Here is a 15600-nt window from a genome sequence, read left to right as displayed (position 1 = left end):
TTTGAACCCTTAAGGTCGGCTGACCTGAAATTTCTTACATGGAAATTGACTTTTTCGTTGGCAATCACCTCAGCAAGGCATGTTTCTGAGTTAGGAGCATATCTCCATTTTTAGTATTTCATGATGATAGGGCTGTGCTTAGAACAGTTCCTAAGTTTATGCCTAAGGTTGTTTCTTTCTTTCATTTAAACCAAGAAATTGTTCTTCCGGTGTTCAGTCCTCCGGATGAGACCAAAAGAAGGGACAGACTAAAAAATGTGGATGTTGTTCGCGCTTTGCGCATTTATGTGGACAGAGTGAAAGATCTCCATAGAACGAATGCTTTGTTGGAGTTGTATGATGTACACAAAAAGGGCTGGCCTGCTTCTAAACAGACCATTGCTAGGTGGTTGAGGTCAGTGATTGCTTTTACCTATACTAAAGTTGGCAGACCAGTGCCTTCCTGGATCAATGCTCCATGGTTGCTGCTTCTTGGGTGGTGCGCCATGGAGCTACAGCTGAACAAGTATGCAGGGCTGCCACTTGGTCATCTGTTCACACTTTCACCAAATTTTACAGGTTCCATGAGTTTGCGTCGGAGAACGCATCATTCGGGCAAGCAGTGGTGAGAACTACAAACCTGAGCATACCCTCCCAAAGGACCGGCTCTTGAACATCCCAAGGTTGAGCTGCGTCACCAGGATAGATGAAAGAGAAAAAGGGATTTTTGTAAGAACTTACCGTTTGAATTCCTTTCTCTGATTCTATCCTGGTGACACAGCGATCCCTCCCTTATGTTCAGTAACTAATGCTGTTTTCATGGGTTGTCATGTTATAATGGTTATGTTAAAATTGATTGTGCATATTAATAAGTTCAGGCGTTGTGCTGAGTTAATGTATCCTAGTGTGCTCTGGAAGTTGTACTGAGGAATCCTGGGATGGGGAAGGGAGGAGCCTGCCTGGCTTCTTCGGACCCCTCCTACATCCCAAGGTTGAGCTGCGTCACCAGGATAGAATCAGGGCCGTCTTAACATTAGGAAGGGCCCCTGGGCAACCTAGTTCACTGGACCCCCCCCCCCCCCAAATTAGTTTGCCCAGGAGCCCACAGTCACCTCCCCAACCCTCACCTCTCTGGCTCCGTGCGGCAGCCAGTCAGCTTCCGGCGGCCGGGGATCCGATCATCTTCGCTGGGGGATCCGGGCAGCGGGATCAGGGCAGCGGCGGTAGCTAGGAGCCTGCCCTGAAGTGGCAAAGCGCTATTAACTGGCGGGGTGGGAAGCGCTGTTGCATTTGAAAAGACTGGCCAGACGCTGATTGGCTGAATTCAGCCAATCAGCGTTCGGCCAGTCTTTTCAAATGCAACAGCGCTTCCCGCCCCACCGGCAAATAGCACTAATGGGAAAGATGGTGGCGGGGATCCGACCATCCTCGCTGGGGAAGGGGATCAGGGCGGCGGTCGCGGTAGCTAGGAGCCCGAAGCGGCGAAGCACTATTTGTCGGCAGGGGCGGGAAGCGCTGTTGAATTTGAAAAGACTGGCCGGATGCTGATTGGCTGAATTCAGCCAATCCGCATTCAGCCAGTCATTTTAAATGCAGCAGCGCTTCTCGCCCCCCCCCCCCTGCCGGCAAATAGCGCTTCGCCGCTTCGGGCTCCTAGCTACCGCCACCGATGCCCTGATCCCCCTACCGGATCACCCAGTGAGGGTGATCAGAACCCCGGCACACGGACCCCCGAAATTAAATTCACTGCTAGCTAGGAGGTGAAGCGCTATTTGCCGGCGGGGTGGGAAGCGCTGTTGCCTTTTCAAAGACTGGCCGGATGCTGATTTTCTGAATTCAGCCAATCAGCGTCCGGCCAGTCTATTCAAATGCAACAGCGCTTCCCGCCCCGCCGGCAAATAGAGCTTCGCCGAATCAGGCTTCTAGCTACCGCCACCGCCCTGATCCCCCAGCGAGGGTGAGCGGATTCCCGGACCCCGGCCACCATCTTTCCCATTGGGCTGGGCCGGGGGCCCCTAGGGCCCCCGGGCAACTGCCCATCGTGCCCAATGGGAAAGACGGCCCTGGATAGAATCAGAGAAAGGGATTCGAACGGTAAGTTCTTACAAAAATCCCTTTTTTTATTTTATATCATCTGATTATTTTCTCTTATGTATTTTTATGAACAATCTCTGCCCAAGTGCTCTGGAGAATTAAAACATAACCACATCATACTTACATAATGTTCCCAAAGTACTGTATTTACTTTTCTATCTAAGGGATCTTTTAGGGGGACTCTATATTCCAATGGAATAGTTGTGTTTGTAGAAAGGCTGGCAACAGCTGCATCAATTCTCTGCACTGAGCACCATTTAGAAGCTTCATCCTGAAGATGATGCATACCTCTGAATATTAAACTACTGTTTGCTAATTTGTTCCCATTGTTCATTAATGATCTTCATTAATAATGGTCTTTAAAAACTTGGTGTACTAGTAACTCTCTGCTATTTTGTCTGACGATAATTAAATACTTGATATTAAGAGAAGCTAGAGCTGAGGCATCATTTATGCCCATGGTTTTTGTTAATATTAGTAAAACATTGCTGTCTTCAGAATTAAATGACCCTGAATGTACCCTAATTTCCCATGATTCTTTGCTTGATGACCAATTAAATGCAATAGGAGAACCCTGGCACTCACTGCCCTGAGGTACCACCTGTACATCTTTTATATCCACACTTAATGATCTCATCTGCCACTATATACTGTATTTATATTGTCTATCTTAGGAATGAACTTGTCCAGTAATGATGTTATCACCCAAGAAATCATTTGTTTAGGATGTGGATTCTGGGCTTCTTTGGCTTATTCATACTGTATGTACATACAAAGATCCAAAACATAATCATCAGGAAACATGCTGCACCACAGGGAGTTTCTCTAGTTTCCTAACCTCCAGCAGAATCCTCAAGAAATGTATTTCCAAGATAATAACCCCTAAGAGTTATTTCTGTATATTTATGTGGTGATTCAGGCTTCATGGTGCAGAAATCCTCCTTGGCATGGTACTTGGCATAGCAATGCAAAATATCAGGGAACCAACTCCTAGTTGTAACTTGACAAACAAAGCCAGTAACATGGCAGTTAGGAGCTGGCAAGTTGGTATTTTGCAGTATCTCCTCCACTATATCTCTCTGCAAGGCTTAGTACATAGAAATTGAATGAGTATTATGGGGATAGAGTGAGGATTCTTGGAGATGAATTTCTTACATTGGCAGCACACGGGTTCCACAGCAAACATAAATGAACTAAGCGGGTCGATGTATCAAGCAGTTAAAAAAGGTAGAGAAGTGGACAAGAACAGAAGTTGCCCATAGCAACCAAACAGCTTCCATTTTATACATTGCACTTGAAGAGTACTACTACAAAGCTGATTGTTTGCTATGGGCAACTTCAAATTGTTTTCCCTTAATAAAGAACTGTAAAACCAGTAGCACTGTCAACACTCTTCCTATTGCCTGAGTATCCTTAAGGCCTCCATCCACTAGTGTGATATGGCCAAGCGTTCCCATACTCATCGGATTGGAGTCACAGATCATCATGGCTGGCAAGAATATTTATCGTATCCCGCAAGCCATGAATGGGATTGCATGTAATATATCATATGTAAAAGGACCACATAGGATGTATCGTATGCGGTCCAGCCACCCGAGAGCTGCCAAGAGATTTGGCGGGTATCAGATGCGATACCTCGCACTAGTGGATGGGGACCTTACAACAGAACTTAAAAATGACTGCTAAAATGCAAAAAACATTGCAACCAGGAAAATAAACCTAGCTAACACGCAAAATAAATGTAAGCACTAGTGATAGTAGTAGTTCGTGCAACCACAAAATCCACAAAATTCGGACAGTCACAGACGACGGGAAGAGAAATGATTTCTGGGACAAGCAGTTCATATATTTTTTTGGTACTAAGGGGTTTATGTATCAAGCAGAAAAAAGCGTGGACAGGTGGACAGGTGGACCAGTGAAGACGTTGCCCATAGCAACCAATCAGCTTCAACATAGCATTTGTAAAGTACACTTTATAAAATGATGGGTAGAAAGTGATTGGTTGCTATGGGAAACTTCTCCACTGGTTCATCTCTCCACTAACACACCTTTCCCTGCTTGATACATCAGCTTCTTAGGGCCCCCATATACTAATAATATACTATGCAATTTTGGCCTAATTTCACCCGATTCTGACGGATAGGGCTTAGAAAACGCGTGAAATCCGCCCAAATCGCATGTGTATGCCATCCGATCCAATGCGCGGTCCCGTGCATATCCATTCGGAGTCGGAGGTTGGACCTGCTGCCTCTACCTCTGCCCCCCTCCCGGGGGCAGGGAATGGGATCCCATGGAAATAGGAAGGTCCCAGGCGGCTCAAGGGAGATCGGATGGCTATACACTGCTGCTACTTCTTGCAGTAGTGTATGGTAACCTTACATGTGATGTGCATTGTGTTAAATCTGGGATATGTTACTTTGTATAATGTCTTAATTTTCTTTTTCCTGCCTCCCAGCCCTCTGTATGGGCTAGACTTCCTACTTCAGCTTCAGGTAATGAAGAACCTATTTCTCTTTCTTTTTGTCCATCTTGCTGTCTTCTTATCATTCCTCTACTTCTCACTTTGTGTAAATTTACCTGCCACTAATTCTATAAATAAATGTTTTGGGTTTTTTTTTGTCGGGGGAGGGTGATGTTGCAATTATATCTCATCCCTCTACAAATAAAATAAATCATCATAAAATCTTTATTTATATGGTCTATACTTTTTTTCTACATTTGGTTCCTATCCAGTTTCAGGTAATTATCTATAATATTAACTCAGACTTCTGATAGGTACAATTACAAAGAACTTGTAATCAGCAGGGGTATCCGTGAGCATCACATCAGAATTAAAATGAGAACAGAGTACTACAAAATGTCTTTGATTTTCATGCTGCGCAGTGAGTTCGATTAATCATGACAGGATTGACGTTGATTCATATGTACCCAGAGGGACCTAACGCTGTAAGTAGTGTTTGAAAGTAGTGTTTGAAGCAAACACTTGATAGCAAACTAAGCTTAATGTGTTGGTTAAACTACAAAAAGAAAAATAGTCCTTTTTAATTAGAAATTAACTCCACATCAGAGAACTAACAATGAATACAGAAAAGCTTTCTAAACATTTGTCATAGAAAATGTAAGCGAGAAGCAACAGTTTTACACTATGTAAAGCTGCTTATGTACAATGCAAAATGTAGCAAGCCAGCTAATTCAATAGATTCCTATGGCGAATTTCCATGAGGGTCTGTTGTTGAATGGCATATTAAGAATGATTATTTTGGGCGCTTGAGAAGCACTATTCATATTCTCATTTATATACTCAGATCCTGTGATGTTTTTATCATTTTGAATGTATGGCAAATCTTGCTCTGTGGACTTTGTCTCATTACAATAGCTATCATACAATAAGCACTGAGGTGCCGATGCAGAGGTGGAAACATCTGCACCCCACATCACAGCTGCACTTAAGCTAGGTACAAACCTTAAAGAATGAAACAAGACGGAAAAAACCTTAGTTTGCAGGTATCTATGATCTGCGAACTCTCTTTGTTCTAGGGAATAGGATTGCCACCTAGCATATAGGCATACTCTGGGATGGTATAGTGAAAGAAAATTTTCACCCCACAGCCATTGGAGTAGGGAGCTTAGCTGCTGGTGCATGACATGTGCACAGGAGGTCATGCAGGTGCACTCCTAGTCACATGCTCCTGCTGTATATAAGGCTAAGCCCCACCCCCTGAGGTCAGATTTTATGGAAGCTTACAGATGGCAATCCACTATCGAATAGTTATGACATAGAGATGTGTATATAAGTCGGGAGGCTTGCCACCTAGCAATACCTGGTGGTTGCGCTAAGGAATTGTATCCTTTGGGTATCGGAGGGTCTCCAATAGTGCTTCACGAAGGTCCGAGAGGATGACCAACGTGCTGACTGCATAATGGCCTTCAAGGGAAGGCCTCTGGCTGCTGCCGAAGTAATGGCAGCACCTCGAAGGGAGTGACCTTTGAAAAGGGAAGTGTCAATTCCTGAATTTTGCATGGCGGATACTATCCAACCCCTTATAGTGGAAGGTCTGGCAGGACAGTAAGGTTTCCGGCATGTGATAAATAGATTTGAAATATCAGATCTCAACGGAGTGGTAAGTGTTAGATAATGAGTCAAACAAGTGACCAAGCAGAGATCTGGATCTGCCTGATCCCTGACCAAATCAAGTTCTACCAAGGGAGTCTGAACAGAACTTGTTTTAGTGTGACCCCTTAAGCCTATGTGAAAACCTGCCGGTGTTATGGTCATCCATGGTTCGAAAATGTGGATTAAGGAGAGCGCCGCTCCCCTTGCTGCGAAGGCAAGGGCCAGTAACGCAGCTAGCTTTTTGGACATACCAAAAATATCTGTTGGCAATACTATCGTGGCGAGGAAGTCTAGGAAGGGGTTAATATCCCAAGTCTGGTATATTTTGGGCATAGGGGCCTAGACAGAAAAATACCTTTGAGAAGCCTAAGGTATAATTTGTTCTCTGTAAACCCTGGAATTAAGAGGTCCAGAGCTGAGCCGTAGGAGCGTATTGTGGTGGAGGCTAGTCCTCTTTCGAATTTAGCGGCCAAGAAGTCCAGGGCTAAATTGGATTCAGAATGGGTGCTTGATGATGCCGGGGTAGTATGCCAGGAGAGGAACTCCTTGATTATGGCCTGATATCTGGATATCATCCTGGTTCTAATACAGGGATTAATCAAGGCTGTGGAGGAGGCTGAACGGTTTGGTACAGTTAGCAGCAGTCTATATTAGGATGCCCTCAGCCCATCTATGCAGGCACAGGTGCCAGAACCATGCAAAATGTACAAAGGCCGATATACAGCCTTTCTGGAAAAACCTATATCAATGTCATGCAAGATACGCTATGGAAATGGGCATAGAACTCACTAAGTGGGCTTCACTTGATATTCCTCTTATAGAATCTATTATTATACTTTCTCAAAAACTACATTTTTGCCTATTACATTTTTACAATATTTAATAGTTGTCATTTTTATTTATTTGAAGTATTCTATATTACTATAATGCTTTTACTCCAATTGCCTTTTCTTTATCTCTTCACTACTTTTGTTCTTCCCCTTGCATAGAACTGTAATCTTGAATGTATCGCTTTCACCCTTATTTTGCAGTGTTTTTGAGACTGGAATGAATTGGGGACGAGTTTTAACACTCCTTGGCTTTGGGTATCGGATGGCTGTCTACATTTGGAAGAATGGACAGCGTGGATTTTTAAGGACAATTGCCCAATGGCTTGCTAGATATCTAGTGGAGAGTAGCATTGCACGATGGATAGTCAGACAAGGTGGTTGGGTAAGTGATGTAATGAGATATAATCTATTGATTCAAGAGAAGTATTATATAAACCATATAAAAACAAGAGGAACAAGTCACAAGCTGGCTGTTCGGTCTGCAGTGCATTTGGGCATCTTTAGAACTTTATAGCACAACCAGTTTTCATCCCTCCTATTAAATTGTGACAGTGAAAATGAAACAAGCCAGAGAAACTAATCACCGGATTTCAAGGGTAAATTTACTAAAGCTTCTAAAAATGAGAAGAAGTGATGTTGCCCATAGCAACTAATTAGATTTATGTCTATCATTTCACTATTTCATCCTGTAAAATGATAGACTGAATCTGATTGTTGCTATTGGCAACATAGAAAAGAATGTGGCCAGTGGGGATGCTATGACACTCTGCTTTACAAAGTTGCTGCTCCAAACAGGGTAGTTAGGGTGATATGTACTAAGCTGCAAAAAGTGATAAAGTGGAGTGTGATAAACAACCTTCCACATACATCTTGGCTTTTTTCTCAATTTGTCACAACATGTAAAACACGGCTTAGCTGTTTTTCCAAATGTAGCAAGTGGGCGGATTCTGAAAAATGTTTACAGCAGTAGAATTTGTATAAAGTAATAGATTAGAGGTGGAAATTTTTAGAAAAATTACAAAGCGTGACATTTGCAGAGTCCAAGGTGTGCCAATTTGTGCCATACATAGTGCAGTAAAACCAAGATGTATGTGGACACATCTGTATATTAGTAAATCACCTATACAGTAAGTCCCGCAGAACAGGGGCAAATACCACTTGGAGTCATTAAACACATTAACATGAAAATACAAAACAAGTATGCCGCTAATTACATATAAATTATTTTTATACAGCCTAGGGCTAAATGTACTTAGTCTTGACAAGTTATAAAAAGGAGAGTGATAACCACCAACCAATCAGCTCCTACCTGTCAAACACAGCTTGTGACATGGTAGTTAGAAGCTGATTGGCTGGTGGTTTTTCACTCTCCATTTTATCACTTCTCAAGCTTAGTACATCTGGCCCAAAATAAGTGCATAGCATGTTTAATGTTTTCCATCTGTTTCTATCTCAATGTAACTTACATTCTATGGGGTATATAAATCAAAGTTTGTAGATAGATAAAGTTGAGAGAGATAACATGTGTAAAGTACCAAGTTCCAACCAATATGCTTCTAACAGTCATTTTTGAAACACAGCCTGAAAACTGACAGGAACTTCCCCAAAGAGCATAGAGGAAATAACAATGGAAATCATTAGTGCAGAGTGTCCGCATAATAAAGTAAAACAAGGCAGAGAAGATGGTGACTGTGGAAACAATCCAGGGGGATTTGTGAAGCGGGCACCAGCTCATATTTGCTCTGGGGTCACTAGGTTTTGAAGGTTTGCAAGAAGCTTACTCCCTTGACTTTGAGTGATGTACTATTACCAGAGTTGAGCCCAAATTGTCACATATCTAATAACAGTCCTTTAGCACCATGGAAAGTATGTGACAGGGATCAAATATCATCACTGTATAATAGCTGTACACTTTTTACTACAAGTTCTGTTTCTGTAGTTATATTTTAAACTTGTGCATGGCGTTATATTTTCAAGAAATTAACTTTTCATGAGTAAGCATGATGTAAATAGATGCTGTATGTTGCAATGGGTTGGGATCCTTTAGTCTACAGTCATTAGGTCGACATGGTTCTAGGTCAACATGGGACAAGGTCGACACGTGTTTAGGTCGACACGGGTTTAGGTCGACATGTCAATAGGTCGATACAAGCATTAGGTCGACAGTCAAAAGGTTGACGGGGTTTTTAACTAATTTTTTACCCGAATGTCGACACAGTTTCCAGTGCACCGCATCCCCTCGCATCGCTGGCTTCGCTCGCAATGCTTCGGGCACAGTACCTCGTTGCGATCGGCACAAGATTTTATTCTCCCACCACGCCATAGTGGATGGTAGGGCAGGAAATTCCACCTGTCGGCACAGTGAAAAACCCCATGTCGACATTTTGACTGTCGACCTAGACACTGTCGACCTAATGCTTGTGTTGACCTAATGACCTGTTGACCTAGACCCATGTTGACCTTGACCCATGTCGACCTAACCCCATGTCGACCTAATGGTGTTGACCTAATGATTGTCGGCCAACTTGCTGTAGACCCAATGACCGTATCCTGTTGCAATTATACCCAGGTGTACTTATCATGTTTGATTTGTCTTGCACATATACTTGCATATTTATGTCTTTGTATCGTATATTGTCTAATATGTATTCTGTTTTCTACTCTCTGTTTGTATTCCACCCAGGCTGCCGTTCTTAAATTGACAAATAACAGCGTGAAATATGTGCTCATGGCATTGGGTGTTGTCCTTATCCTGCAGTTTGTGATTAAGCGTTTGTCGTGACAGGAGTATTGCACTCTGATATGTTAATATTGGAGTATGTTACTCCATCATTGGAAAGTGATACATGAGAAGAAATTCTGAGGCACAGAAGAGGCCAGTTCCTAAACAACCTGTGGATATCTATTACCAAAGGACACATTGAATTTATACCTGAGCTATAAGGACGTTTCACTTTGTATATCAAACTTTTTATTATCGCCATCAAGGTCTGCATGATTTGTAACTATTGTATTATTCGGGCAGATGTATTAAGCCTTAACAAGAGATAAATGCAAGGCTGATAAAGAGAGATAGACATCCAGCCAATCACCACATAACTGATTTTTTTCAAACACAGCCTGTGACATGGCAGTTAGCAGGTGATTGGCTGGATGTTTATCTCTCTTTATCACCACTGCATTTATCTCTTGTTAATGCTTAATACATCTACCCCAATGATACAAATTTCCGTTATCTTCTCAGGGAATAATAAAGAGTTAACTGTTACGGGACATCTTTGAGATATTCAAGGACAAGCAATTTAACACAGAAACAATTAATAAAAGTCCCTTTTTACAAAACAATGTCTTTGTTACTTGTATATTTATTATTGTTAAAAAGTATTATACTCAGTTATCAGTAAAATTTTAGTTAATGGGATTAATCAAATTAGGAGCGAGTTGGGTCCTGCAAGCTGCTTTCATGGCGAACTCCCACTGATAATTTGTAATTCAATTGCAAACACACATTTCTTTTCCAAAGAAATTCCCATTGTTTGTGCCCACATCCATGAGCAGGTGAAAAGGTTTCAAAACTTTATTTTAAGGTAAGTGTGTGTGCAATGCCTCTTGTACACTCCTTCCAATGAATAATGACACACTTGGAGGGGTTTAAGTAGCATAATTTGTCAAATAAAGACATTAGATTTCAAGGGTGTGGTATGGGGCTTCAAAAGTCAGGATTCTGACCACCAGACCAACAGCGGAATTCTGACTACCGTTACTTAGACGAGTGCACCAAAGCCCCTTGCAGGCTTGCTACGTTCGCCACGCTGCGGGCTCGGCTCCATGCTCCCCACAGGTTCTGTTCTCCCTCTATGGGGTCGTGGACCCCTATGAGGTAAGTAGACTTTTTAAACAGTCCGGTTCTGACATCTGTATACTGACCATTGGAATCCCAACTGTCCAGAGGACATCCGGCACCCATATTTTAGGTATATTTCTGTAAAAATCTCAATAATGGATTGAATTAAATTGGACTTGCATATGTAAAGGTGTTTTGGTGGGAGATTTTAGAACTTGCAGATAAATTTTAAAAAGCATTTATCCACCTTTTTACTAAATAAACCAAAAAAATTGCAAAATCACTTTAAAGACCTCTTTTTCCCCGAAATGTTGGAAAGACTCATTCAATGAAAAATGCTTGCTATCAATAAATACACAAATGTAAAAATCATCCATTTTACATCTCCAATGTTATCCATCCAAGTCATTAACAGTTGTCTACACAGCACCCCTCAGCAGCTGCTCCACCTCACTCAGCACCTGCTCACTGTTTATCCCCCCTCACACTTGTTCCCTTTACACCACACAGTATAGCCCTTTATACTCATTAGACTTCACAGTAGTACCTCTTACACATGTTACGCCACACAGTAGAGCCCCTTATGGTTATTTATGCCACAAAGTTGTTCCCCTTATACACAGTACACTACACAGTAGTACCCTTTATTTACAGTACACCACACAGTAGTATCCATTATACCCAGGACACTACAGGGTAGTATACTTTATACACTGTACTCTACAGTAGTATGCCACACAGGGCTGGCCTGAGGAAAGTTTCTCGGTAAGAGGATTTTGAAGCCAATGGTGGACATTATAATTGGCTTTATACCTGCAGTAATTTCAGTAGATGCTGTGACTGAAAATAGAAAAGGGAATATACATCAGTGATATTTTTATTATTTTACGGAACCCTATACCCTAAATGTGTATGTATAGGGAAAACATGGGTTTCATTTCTACTTTTCGTAGGTGCCTTATCAGTGTCCTTTTATTTTTTGCAGGAGTTGGATTTGAGTTGTCACTGCACCACTGTATGGTTGACACACAGTGTCATGGTTGACACACGAGTGGGGACCCAGGTTCAACAATTTGCTTTGGGCCCCGCTATATGGTCCAATATGAGTGAATCAGGCCATAACTCCGGCATGCTCTTTATCTGTGATTTTGTACCATTTCATTTGTGACAAAAAACACTAATCAGCAGTGCCTAGAACACTATTATAAGCTATCAGAAGTTACTTAGTCAGAATCAGTTCCATTATACAGTATGTTGTACTGCATATGTGGGAGGTTAGGCATCTATGGTCCACCTATCAGCAGTACAATGATCCCAAGCACAAGGCTAAAGTAACACTGGCCTGGCTAAGCAACAAAAAGGGAAATGTTCTAAAATAACATAGGGCCCGAATCCTGATTTTGCATGCCCATGGTCTGCAGTGCGCATGTGTGAGGCCTCTGTGCGGCCACAGTCAGTGATGGCCTGTGATCACAGGTCGTACGCTGGCTGATTGACAGCAGGCTGGCACCCCAGCATTTTCTAGGAGTGCTGCACGAAAATGCAGGCAGGCCCAGCCGTTGGGAGGGAGGGATGCTGACGTCATCAGAGGCCCAATCTCCTCATGACCTTCGCAGTGCCGAGTAAGTATTGACGTACGTGGCATTGCACATGGGGGGAGGGGGGATCCATTCCATGGTTATTGGACTTCTCCCATTTACAGCAATGCACATTCTTCTCAGACGGGCATACTGATCGCAGGGCTGCAAAAATGTCTGAATCGACCCTATAGTGAAAGTCCAGATATCAATCCATTTGGGAGTATGTGGCACTACTTGAATATTGCAGTCCACAAATGTAAATTCAGCCAAGCTAAACAACATGAAGCAGATCTACAGGGAGAAATGAGCAAACATAACTCTGAAACAGTTCTAGAAACCTTTCCCTAACAAACTTTAAATTAGTATTGCAAAAGTGGTGAAATAATTTCAGATATGTTCAGTTTATGAGGATGAGTCTGCTACTGACAATTGTCCAAATGTTAGGGTATTTGCCCAGTGGTAAATTATATGAAACGTGAGTATAACTTCCTTTTTTATTTTTATATGCTAACAACATGTTTTGCATCTAAACAGTATATGGTTTTTCATCACCATTTTTATTCAATAAACACGTTATTTAAGGCCTTATTCTAGTTAACTCTTTCTGACAAAATCCTTCTTAGATGGACAAAACCATATGCACTGCAGGTGGGGCAGATGTAACTTGTGCAGAGAGAGTTAGATGTGGGTGGGGTTTTACTTCAAAGTGAGATCTATATTGCAATGTAAAAATAAAGCAGTCAGTATTTGCCCTGCACAGAAACAAAATAACTCACCCAAATCTAATTCTCTCTGCACATTTTACATCTGCACCCCTGCAGTGCACGTGGTTTTGTCCATCTAAGAAGGATTTTGTCAGAAAGAGTGAACTAGAATAAGTCCTTAAGCATCCATGTATGCAGTGAACTGTGTTCCTTTTAGAAAATGTATTTAAAATTAAGGTGTGATTGTATTTTGGAATAAGTCACTTATTCCAAATTGATTTAGATTCTGTTAATTTGCTTTGCATTTTTATTCATCAATAAAAATGAAACTATTAAGACCTGTATTTGTGAAACCATTCTTACTTAGCATTTTTCTAGAACTGCATAAAAGTACGGTATTGTATATATGGGTCTTTCCATGAAATACAGTATAGGACACACTACATAAAAATTATATTTCACATAACTAATATTTTAGTATATAACGCTACTGATGAACTTAACTGTCACAATTACTTCAGATGCAGTGAATATGAGAGACTGGATTTATGTTGTACAGTAGATGATGGAAAGAGTATATTACTCAGGTGAGACCAAGAGATGCTGAATACTTAAGTCCCATACACACTAGATGATGTGTGCCACCACCGATATCATTATCGATATCAGTGGTGCTCCAGGGCAAACAAGCTAACAATAGTGTTATCCTTTATATGGTTAATGATTTAATGGCTAGCGTGTCCTTTGAACCCAGGTGTCACTATCCTAGGCACGGCGATTCCCCAGATACGCCAATCTGCGAATCCCTGCCACGTGACACCGTCACTGGATACCCAAGTGTGCGTCTATTTCAATGAATAAACTGCCACCAACCACAGTACCTGTTTTGGTCCACGGCAGCTATGGTTTTGCAGACATACAAAATTATTAATGACACGGTAGCGCTCTGGCGACTTCTTCAGAGGCTTGAGCTGGATATACAACATATACCAAAACTAAATTAAGATTCTTTCATTTTAATTTAAAACACTAAAAAACGTATAAAAAAAAAAAAAAAAGGTTACAAGATATTTTTATACGTTATGTCACAGGTAAAAACTATTCCAAAGAAAATAAAAATATAGGAAAATAAAATACCAACAATCCAATTAGGCTTAACAGGAGACAGTGGGATGGAGTGGAATCTCTCCTGGTACTTGGGACATCACAGGGACAGATATCAGACCCGTCTCATTCCAAGGATAATGAACCATTGTTTCTTGTGTGAGACACAATTTAAGATCTGCAAACTGAACTCACTCACAGCCCCCACCTCAGAAATCTTAACTGTCTTGTAGTGTGCAGGCCCTAAAGAAATCACCGGACCCTAGGCAGCTGCCTGTTTCATCTTATGGATAAGCAGCTCTGCTTGCACATCACAAACTAGATTACAAACAACTAATTGATGCACATCGGAGGAACATCGAACATCTCAGTAGCCATATGGTAATGAAGTTTGGCCTCAAAAGTAAGGCTACGGCATGCAAATTAACAGGTGCATGCTGAAACACTAAAAATAAATGGTCATGACATGGCTATGTTTGAGTCACCACTTCACTGTTACGTCCCCCAAACAGTTTCTGCCTGACAGTCACTTAGCGGGTAAATCCTCTTTGCAATCACAGATGCAAGAAATTGTGGCACTTGCGCAGTGAAACTTATACAGATGCCCCACTGAGTAAAGAATCAACACTGTGTCAATCTCTGTATGAGGCCCTATGTCTGTTCTTGTGCTAAGCCAGACATGTCCAAACTGTGGCCCTCTAGCTGTAGTGAAACTTCACATCCCAGCATGCTTTGCCATAGTTTTAGCATTCCCTAATAGCAAAACTCTGGCAAGGCATTATGGGACATGTAGTTTTACAACAGCTGGAGAGCCATACTTTGCAGGGGCGTAACTATAGCACCGCAGCCCCCGCCACCGCGGGGGGGGGGGGGGGGTGCTGTGCATGTGGGGGCGCCGGGGGCTGCGGTGCTATAGTTAAACCCCCCCTCAATCCCCCGCAGACTTACCTATCGCGCTGGTCCCGGCGGCTCCGTTCTTCTGCTGAGGACCACCACAAAATGGCTGCCCCCATATAGCACAGAGTTCTCTGAAACTGACTGCTGTATGGGGGCGGCCATTTTCTGGTGGTCCTCAGCAGAAGAACAGAGCCGCCGGGACCAGCGCGATAGGTAAGGCTGTGGGGGATTGAGGGGGGGTTTGCATGGGCGGCCGGGCCGGTGGGGTAGGGGTGCTCGGGGGGGGGGGGCGCCCCCCCCCCCCTAACGGCGGGGGGGGCACCCAAAACGTAGCTACGCCACTGATAGTTTGGACATGCCTGTGCCAAGCAATAGATATGATTTCCTGTCTACCTATTATTGCAAGTTTAATGGATTTTAAATAAAAAATAGTTTTCAGCAAGCAAGCAAATTA

At 42.4% G+C, this 15600-nt stretch overlaps 1 protein-coding gene across 2 annotated transcripts in view; it reads left to right on the top strand.

Annotated features, from left to right (window-relative positions):
- BAK1 (BCL2 antagonist/killer 1) overlaps positions 1 to 10362 on the top strand; it is an 85135-nt gene extending 74773 nt beyond the window's left edge. For both annotated transcript variants that reach the window (XM_083173098.1, XM_083173099.1), the window contains exons 5-6: positions 7219 to 7399; positions 9701 to 10362. In XM_083173098.1, coding sequence (XP_083029224.1) covers positions 7219 to 7399; positions 9701 to 9799 — 280 coding nt within the window. In that variant the 3' untranslated portion in view covers positions 9800 to 10362. The remainder of the gene's footprint in view (positions 1 to 7218; positions 7400 to 9700) is intronic.
- The last annotated feature ends 5238 nt before the right edge of the window (positions 10363 to 15600 follow it).

This window comes from Crinia signifera, chromosome 2 (genome assembly GCF_055691185.1).
Source record: "Crinia signifera chromosome 2, ASM5569118v1, whole genome shotgun sequence".
In the NCBI taxonomy this organism is placed as follows: Eukaryota; Metazoa; Chordata; class Amphibia; order Anura; family Myobatrachidae; genus Crinia; species Crinia signifera.
This window is presented reverse-complemented; position numbering and strand designations above follow the sequence as displayed.